Source organism: Mastigoproctus giganteus, chromosome 7 (genome assembly GCF_048544385.1).
Source record: "Mastigoproctus giganteus isolate SK-2022 chromosome 7, ASM4854438v1, whole genome shotgun sequence".
Classification (NCBI taxonomy): Eukaryota; Metazoa; Arthropoda; class Arachnida; order Uropygi; family Thelyphonidae; genus Mastigoproctus; species Mastigoproctus giganteus.
In genome coordinates, this window is record NC_143581.1 from 187,502,355 (window position 1) to 187,511,743 (window position 9,389).

At 35.4% G+C, this 9,389-nt stretch overlaps 1 protein-coding gene across 1 annotated transcript; it reads left to right on the forward strand.

Annotated features, from left to right (window-relative positions):
- Positions 1-3,040: 3,040 nt before the first annotated feature.
- On the forward strand, positions 3,041-8,906 carry LOC150083443 (uncharacterized). The gene is made up of 6 exons (XM_090377287.1): positions 3,041-3,175; positions 4,072-4,127; positions 4,870-4,977; positions 5,269-5,301; positions 6,339-6,383; positions 8,625-8,906. Exons 1-6 carry the CDS (start codon positions 3,091-3,093, stop codon positions 8,712-8,714), a joined length of 417 nt encoding a protein of 138 aa, XP_090233413.1. The 5' UTR covers positions 3,041-3,090; the 3' UTR covers positions 8,715-8,906.
- Positions 8,907-9,389: the final 483 nt, after the last annotated feature.

The following is a 9,389-nucleotide window of genomic DNA, read 5'->3' on the forward strand; positions in this document are numbered from 1 at the left end:
GAGTGTGTTATAGGCCTAATGACTCGAATGAGTACAATGAACAATTGTACAGAGAAATAGAGTGGGTTAGTAAATCGGAATGTCTTATAATGGGGGATTTTAACTTCCCAGATATTGACTGGAACTTGTGGGTTGGGCACACACACTAGTCAGACTTTTGTGGATTTATTGGATGATTGTTTTCTGCAGCAGCATGTTCGAGAGGCAACCAGAGAAAGTAATACTCTTGATCTGGTTATCAGCAGTGATCATTCGTGTATTAAGAATTTGCAAATAAAGGAACCACTAGGTGGCAGCGATCACAGTTTACTGATGTGGGATTTACTTAAAGATTTAATTACCATCAGGGGTAAAGGAAAGGGTTTTTGCTTCCGTAAAGGTGAGTACAGTGGTCTCAGAAAGTTTTTAAATTCTGTACAGTGGGATCAACTGACGATGTTACCAACAGTAAATTCTAAGTGGGACGCATTCAAGGAATTAATTGTGGATGCTACTAAAAGTTTCATACCTATTAAGAAATATTGTTCATGGTTTAGGCCTAAATGGTTATCAAATGAACTAATAAGACTCGTTTTTTTTTTTTTTTTTTTTTTTATATTTGGTAGTTGTTGGCGCATCGGCTTCTGTGGCCATATTGCACCTCCCAAGGTTTTTGCAGTACTTTGATCCAAGCCCGAGGCGGGAATCGAACCCGCGACCTTTGGGTTGCCGGGCAGGTACTTTACCCACTCGGCTAGCCCGGCCGGCAATAAGACTCGTAACAGGGAAGAAAAATGCATGGGATGCATATAAATCATCAAGCGACTCAGAAGCCTATGGCAGATATAAGCTAGTCTGTAATCAGGTCACAAAGGAGGTTAGGCAGGCGAAGGTGGATTACGAGAAATCCTTGGCAAAAGATGCTAAATAAAACAGCAAGGATTTCTTTACTTATATAAACTCTAAAACGAAGGGGATGAATCTGATTGGTCCACTTGATATCGATGGTTCGACTGTTGATTATCCTGCTGAGATAGAAAACAAACTGAATGAGTATTTTGCATCTACATTCACACGTGAGGAATTATTAAGGTTTGAAAATGGGCAGAAGCGTATCAAATTGTAGCAGGATACTTAATGATTTTTAATAACTGAGAGCAAAGTGGAAGAGAAATTGTTGAAGATAAACGTAAGAAAAGCACCTGGGGTGGATGGGATCTACCCAGTTATATTAAAGGAGGCGGCAAAGCAACCAAGCAAACCCTTAGCCATAATTATGACAGCATCCTTGGACTCAGGGGAGGTTCCCATGGACTGGAGATGTGCAAATGTATCCCCAATTCACAAAGGAGGATCGAAGGGTAACACGAGTAATTACAGACCAGTTAGTTTAACTTCTGTTCCGGGTAAAATAATGGAGTCACTGGGTAAAGATGCATTGCAGGATCATCTAGACAAGAGTGCAGCAATAATTCAGACACAGCACAGGTTTGTTAAGGGAAAGTCTTGCTGACAAATTTGATAGGATATTATGATGTGGTTACAAAGGAGCTGGATCCAAAAAATAATTTTGATATCATATACTTGGATGTTAGGAAAGCTTTTGACACTGATGCGCATGAAAGACTATTGTACAAATTGGAGCAGAATGGTATTAAGAGTAAATTGCTAGTTTGGATAAAAGGATGGTTAAGTGGGAGACGACAGAGGGTGGTAATCAATGGGTGCTGCTCATTATGGACTAATGTTATTAGTGGAGTCCCACAGGGTTGGGTGTTGGGTCCACTGTTGGTTGTTTTGTATATTTATCAATGATATTGATGAAGGTATATCAGGCTTCATATCGAAGTCTGCAGATGATACAAAGGTTGGCAGGGTTGTTAATGACAGTAATGGCAGTGTGCTACTGCAACAGGATCTAGATAATTTTGGCAGATGGGCTAAGAAGTGGCCACTGAAGTTTAACCTTGACAAATGCAAAGTACAGCATATGGGTAGAAGTAACCCCAGAGAAACGTACCAACTGTGTGGTACAACTCTTAAGGTGGTAGAAAATGAAAAAGACCTGGGAGTAATTGTGCAGGCAGATATGAAGTTTTCTGAGCAATGAAGACAGATGGCCAGGGCAGGTCATGGGATTTTGCCAATGATATATAGGAATTTTGCTAGCAGGGAAAAGGAGGTGATTGTCCCTCTGTATAATGGTCAGACAATGGTCAGGATACGCCTTGAGTACTGTGTACAGGTCTGAAGGCCTCATTTTAGGAAGGATGTAGATTTACTTGAGCGTGTACAGAGAAGGACAACAAGATTGGTGAGGGGAATGAAGGGATCCTCTTTCAAGAGAGGCTTAAATTCTACAAATTGCAGTGGCTGGAAACTAGGCACCTGCGCGGTGATCTGATTGAGGTGCATAAGGCCGTGAATGGGTTGAGCACGCTGAATTCTGATGGGATCTTTCCACTTGTTTAGATTACGAACCTAAGGGAGCATAAATTAAAATTAAGGAAAGACAGATGTAGAATAGATGTGCGGAAATTTGCCTTTAGCCAGCGGGTGGTAAATTGCTGGAACAAACTTCCATCTGTCGTTGTGGAAGTTGATAGGTTGAATAAATTTAAGGAGAAACTGGATAGGCATTTGGAGGAAACGGTGTTAATTTTATTTTTTTATTTTTGGCTGATGCTGCATACGCTCATACACTTGCTTTCTTGCATCACATGCCCCTACTCCTACTACTACATTTGTGCTTTTTTTAAAAATTATTTCTGTCATGGAAATCACCAGGAAGCGCGCTTACTGTGGCTAATTAATCACATAACCTGCAAATCAAATCTTTATATATCCTTTTACCGTTCAAGATCTGTTATCATCAGAGCAACAAGGATTTCAATATAAATTTTACTGATTAAATTCTGGAACGGAAGTTTTCCAGCTATTAAAAAACAAAGGAAGCGGAAAATTTAATCTTATCGGAAGTTAATGCGTTCATATCTTATGGAATAAAAATAAGTTTTCTTCGCACTGATTTATAGCCCTGGGTTGTAGCAGCCTCTCAGTTGCCTTCAGCGTTTATTCGGATTGCAGTCCCTAGGAAGTTCACTGAAAAAGATGAAGTTTCAGTTTGTTCTGTTCATTCTGCCATTGCTGGCTCTTGGCACTGGTGAAATGAGTCCCTTAGTGAAGGCAATTTGCCGTAAGTATAAAATCTGCTTATATAGTGATATATGATTGTTATAGAATATTAGATTGTTCACTTTCCTTTATTTACCTACTTTAATTTATTAAAAATTACAGATGAAATCTTTAGGTTTACTTAAAATCAAAAAGACATAAATTATTTATTGAATAGTAAAAATTTTAATTTTATTATTCTATAAATGCAGTTATATTCAAAGGCCTTTTCTTTGTTGTTAGACGAACCTACCGTGATTTATGAGCGTTTGTCTTTCATGAAAAATCCGTTTTCAGAGTAGGACCGTATTTGTCATTATATTCTAAAGTTGTTTTTGATAGAAGTGCCTAGCTTAAAATACCTAAAATCAAACTTTTAAAGTTAAACAACAATTAGGTTTACGTTTCTCAAATTAAGGAAGAAAGCGGTGTTTCCACTCCTACCTATTAGCACATCTACTTGTCCCTTCTAATTTTTCTTTATCGGTTAAATCTGTTGCCAGACATTCCACCTTGCAAAACCGATTTAGGTTGACAAATAAAGCTGTGTTATCTGTTCTGTTATTGGAATTAATCATTTTGAGGTAAATTTCTCTTATTCTTCTACAAATATTAATTTTCTGAATTATGCAGAGATATCCTCTCATTTCAGAGTAGTATCTTTCAAAATTATGAGATCTTAATTCATGAAAACACAAGCCTAGTTCTTTTCAAATTAAGAGCAATGAGTTTTAAAACAATGCGCTTCCAGAAAGATCCATAAAATTTCCCCAAATAATTGGGGAAATATCAAGGAATACGTATATTCCTTGATATGGTAATTTTAAAGTTGAGATATAATTTTTGCACAGAAATGTATTTAACAAGTTGTTACAATCATTTAGCATATTTTCTAAATAGCAGTACTATTATTTCCAGAAAGTGAGGAACACAAAAATATGCTTTCGGAATGCATGAATCTTTTCACTGGAAAGGTACGTATAAAATATTTCCTAATTTCACACACAACATGAAAATAAATAATATTCTGCATATTACATCTGTTTATTGTTTATCTAGTAATTATGTATTTATATATTCTTTGCACAGTATAAATTTGGTATTATTCTAAACAACTTGGAGGTCATATGCGTTGCGTTTCAGTAACATTATTTTGAATTTTAATTAACAACTGAACATAAGGAGATACCCAAGCCTTTCGTAACACTTTGTTTCTTAATCTGTGGGAATTGGAACAGAAACAGAATTAACAAATTACATCTTAAGATGCTTATAGTCTCGAATAAATGTTAAATGCAATCCTCCCATCATGATGCACTGACACGATGAAGCCAATACAGAGAGAGAAGGTCAGATGATCAGTTTGCTCTGCGTTGGACACCATAGGGATTGATAAATTGCTCTTGTGAACTGCTGGTTTATGCGTTGTTGTCATCTCTAGCTGAACGCTGAACTTGGCTTCCCCCTAAGGTCGGAAACGTAAATGAAGTAGGTTTCGATTGATACTATCAGTCTTTGACAGTATCAGTGCATTGCAATCTGTTATATTTAATATGTTTAAGTGAATGTCGTTGACTGTTTTTCTCTGGTGTTCTTATCCACCAAAATCGAATATTAAACTGAAATTATTTCTTTCAATCTATTATATAAATATCTGTAAAAATAACAGAGAAAATTACGACAACTTTTTTTTATAATGATGTTTTTTTTTTTTAGGTGCTAAGAGTTATCTCTGAATGCATAGCAGAACATTTCCCGAATGAAGAAAGTACATTTCTGCCCTTGGTAAGAAGCATATGTTCTCAAGACCGATTATTCCATCAGGTACGTACCACAATTCAAAGGATTTCATCAAGTTGCATAATTACATTTTGTTAAATACATAAATTTAGTTTGTCGTAAAACTAGTATGGTCTGAATCAAATCTACCAAATTTCAAAAATTGAAAAGTGTAATGTAATTCGGTTTTCAGGCGGAATAAACCGTGAAAACATGAAAAGAGTTTCGAAATATACTTTAACCAGAATTACGATGCACTCTTTAATATTCCATATAGTTGGTTATGTCAGCTGAACCCATTTGTCTGATTATTTCTTCGTCTTTTTGAACTTGCAGACCGCAGATTGCTTTCACGCTGGATTCGAAAATGTGAGTATTAAAAATTTATATATTTTAGAAAGCATGAGAAATGTAAGCTAAGTTTACTAAATATTTTAGCAATGAAAGTACGCTGAATGTAAAAACTAACATTGGGCAGAATTACAGGACTGATTTATGCCAACTCAGAACCGAGAGAGGGAAGAATAATCGAGCCATCTATTTCGACAACTTTTCAATGGAATGAATAGTGTAAGTTCAAAGCCCTTGATATTTGGAGAGAAATAAGGATGCCCGTGTTGCTACCTGACTAGGATACAAAATATCTCGTCTCGGCTTTGACAGAAAATAAAATGTTTCTTCATATTTTCTTCCATTTAAAATGAGCTATAATTACGATTTGGTTCGGCAACTGGATGTTAAGAATACCATTAAATAATCAATTCTTGAAATGAAATTCTGATTTTATCCGATAAGTCCAGAGATAGCTTTTACATTGACATATCAAAGATACGTTGTTATGTTTGGGAAGAAAACAGTATCTATTCGAGTGGCAAACACGTAGCGCACAGTTCGACCAGATCTAGGACGAGTCTCAATTTGATTCTTATGATACTGCTCTCAATCTAGCAACCGCAGGGTTTCTTTGTGCGTTTCTGTGAAACCTGGTGTTAAATAAATTCCAGGGATATAATTTGATCTAGTATATAAAGAATGATTTTACACTTTTATTTTACATGACAGAATTGATCTTTATAGAAATTCATATTTATGCTTGTTTAACTAAAAATCTGTTGGAGACAGAATCCCTTATTAGACAAATTCAAGAAAGAAGGAAGAATTGCAAATATCAGGAACTGTTTGTGGACCTTTTAGTGAATGAGAAGTTTAGTACAAGTAAATTTAATTTTAAACTGCACATATTGCGATTTTATTTCATTGATAAAAACACTGCTGTAATTAAATATTAGTTTGCATTATGCATATCTACTTGCTGTTTTCTACTCGGAAAAAAGGAATTTTTTTTATTCTACATTTAATTTCACCCATTTTTTTGAGACCAATAATTTTTTCGAATTCAATTTCAGATGGAGGAGAGCAGCGATGAGTGGTCTGGTCAGTTAGCATTTCAAGTAAGTGTGTTTTGGTTTTTATCTATTTATATTTGCCTTCAGCGTTAATTATAATTATTCCGCATTAAATTTTAAAGTGCTTTTTTTGTGTTTCTGACGATTTCTGAATCATTCAATAGAGTGTGCACACCATAAGATATACTAAAGGGTTATTCAATTACTGCAAAAGAAACATATCACTATGAGATTCTACTACTCCTGGTTCAGATGCTTATCTTATCTTCTTTGTTAAGAAATAGAAATATACAGGTAATGCTTAAAAAATGGAAAGAGTAAGTAAAATGACTCATACGGTGTTGGATCGCCATATGAGTCCAGTGTAGCCTGGATACATCGTAACATGGAGTCTTTCAGTGTGTGAAAGTCAGCAGGAGGGACACAGCACCATTCCTGCTCATTATTGCTTGTTCGATGGAGCTGGAAAACGCTTTCTGACATGTCGTTCCACAATTTTCCATTGCTTTTCTATCGAGTTTAGATCCAATGAATGAGTTGGCCATTATATGTGAAAAGGTTTAGTCTCATGTTTAGAAAACCTTTGGTCTGTGGATTAAAGTATTGTCATAGTGAAAGTGAGCGATCTTTTCTTGAAAGAAATACCGTTGGATGAAGATGATTACTCATTAATATTAAATAGCGATTGGCATTAATCTTTCCTTCTAATGGAATGAACACGCCCAATCTATGTCACGAGGAAGAATGCCTACACTATTACAGAACCGCCAGAATCCTTAACTGTAGGAACCAAGCAATTAGAGTTGAAAGCTTCAATCGGGTGGCGCAATACGTGAGCTCGTTCATTTGCCACAGAGAATGAGATGAGTAGGGGGATTCATCGGACCATATACCATTCCTCCACTGCTCGATAGTCCACTGCTTGTGCTCTTAACTGCATTGGATACGACTACTTGCGTTATCGGATACAAATGATGTGGCTTGTTAAGTGCAACTCAACCATGATATCCAACTCTATGGAGCTCCCGACGTATAACTTTTTGAAGAAACTGGCCTCTCGCGTCCTGCGCGGAAATCCATGCACAACTGATTATCTTCTGGTCGCTGGCTTTGCTTTGCACATCGTACTAATGCTCGAACGTCCCGATTTTGGAGTTTGCGGTTTCGCCCACAGTTGCCTTTCGTAGTTGATTTCTTCTCTTTAGATTCCCATGCAGAGATGATCTTGGAAATCATTCCTCGTGACACATTAGCGAGTTCAGTTGTCTTAGAGACTGAAGTGCCTGCCAAACGCGCTCCAGTCATGTCTCTTTAGAAATGGTTAAAATCTTTTCTTGACGACGTGGTATCGATAATTACATGCTGTTAGGCCGAGTCTTCCTTTACAGTCATATCGCGAAGAAACTTGGATGTCATTTGCATGATTCATGCTTTAGTCACTGGAACGAAGACACCGATTTTTAGCATAAATCTAACGCTTTCTGAAAACCTTGGTGTTTACAATTTTTTTGCCTGTTACCTTTCTGTTTTTGTTACACCGTCATGTTAAATTTCTTGAGAAAACCCCCAAAGTTTAATTTTCAAGAAGATCAAGGATCATTTCATCTGTTATAGTTAAAAATGAATTCGATGGTAACGAATGTGGTTTTCTTTCTAAAAGTTCACTCTCTCTTCATTCTCACTGTACTAATCATGGCGAAAGTGGCAAATTTAGAATTACTCGATATATCTTACGTTTTTATTCTTTTCACGCTGATATTCCTTTGTTTTCACACTTTGTCTACAATTTATTCTCTGACAGTGCTGTCTCAGTCTTGTCTCTGTCATCTCTGGTGAACAAAGGCAATATGTTTCTAAATTTTTGAAGTTTTCTCTCAAATTAAGATAAAAACAAATAAACGCCATGGCCTATACAATTTCTAGTGGAAGTTTAACAAATTGCAAACGTTTCTATTTGCAATCATAACAGCCCTCAGTGAAAATATTTCGTTTTGGTAAACCCACAAAATAAAATCAATTTAAATTGCTGGCGATAAAAGTTGAACACATTTAGCATATTTTAATGTAATACCTTTACAGTAAGGCAATAAAAATGTCCCAGGAAACAGAATTTCATATTATTGTTGGGAAACATTTTATAACCTGCGCACAGAAAATATTTACATTCAAAATTAAAATTTTTTGTTGGCACTCTTCATTTTGACTTTTTAAATTTTTGTCATTAATCTTCATAAAAGAAACAATTCAGAATAACAGAGAAAAAAAATGTTTTGATTATTTTCGCAGAACTGCCTACAAAATATCTTCAACCCTGCTGAATCAGAAGCTGAATCAGTCGGAAACGATACTGTTGCATCCGAAGCTGAAAATATTTGAAAACAAGAAACTGCAGGAGAATATGATTCATCTGATTTTATCAAAGAACTTGACAAATATTACTGTGGGTATGCGTCTGTTATAAATGTGTAATTTTCCATTTTCTGTAGTATGTACTATGTTATGCACTCCTATGTGCCTTATAAAATGATTTCCTGATGTTTACTGCCAGAAATAAATGTAACCATTTAAATGATTATTTTTTTTAAATATATTGTTCAGTTATCAGAAGACAACAGTAGTAGAGAATCATCACAAAAACTGCTTATCAATGTACAAGACGAAACATAATTATAAAAAATGAATTAATCCTTTAAGACATTTATTTATATTTCATAAAGAGTAAAATGATTTATTTCATTTAGAGATATTATCAGCATCACTTAATACATGCATTTCCAAACAATTTATTTAGAGATCTTTTCATTCATTACAATTTCAGTACAAAAAGAACTGAGGACAAGGAAACTAGAAAAAAAAGCCTGAAAATAGTATTTCATTTTCGCACCACGTGTTCTATTATTTTCAAGAATAAAAAAGATTATGAACTTGTTTTTCCTGCGATCCAAAAAAATTTGATAAAATAAATAAATATACTTTCCAAGCCTTCCATTGGGGGTAATGCATTCCAAAAATTCCTGGGTAAAAGGAAAACTTCGTACAGTCCAGTGTCGT

What these genes read in the sequence shown, in the direction of transcription:
- LOC150083443 (XM_090377287.1), top strand. Translation starts at nt 3,091, where the DNA reads ATGAAGTTTCAGTTTGTTCTGTTCATTCTGCCATTGCTGGCTCTTGGC. An exon ending in CTTAGTGAAGGCAATTTGCC is followed by an intron (nt 3,176 to 4,071) that starts GTAAGTATAAAA and finishes TATTATTTCCAG; the next exon opens with AAAGTGAGGAACACAAAAAT. An exon ending in TGAATCTTTTCACTGGAAAG is followed by an intron (nt 4,128 to 4,869) that starts GTACGTATAAAA and finishes TTTTTTTTTTAG; the next exon opens with GTGCTAAGAGTTATCTCTGA.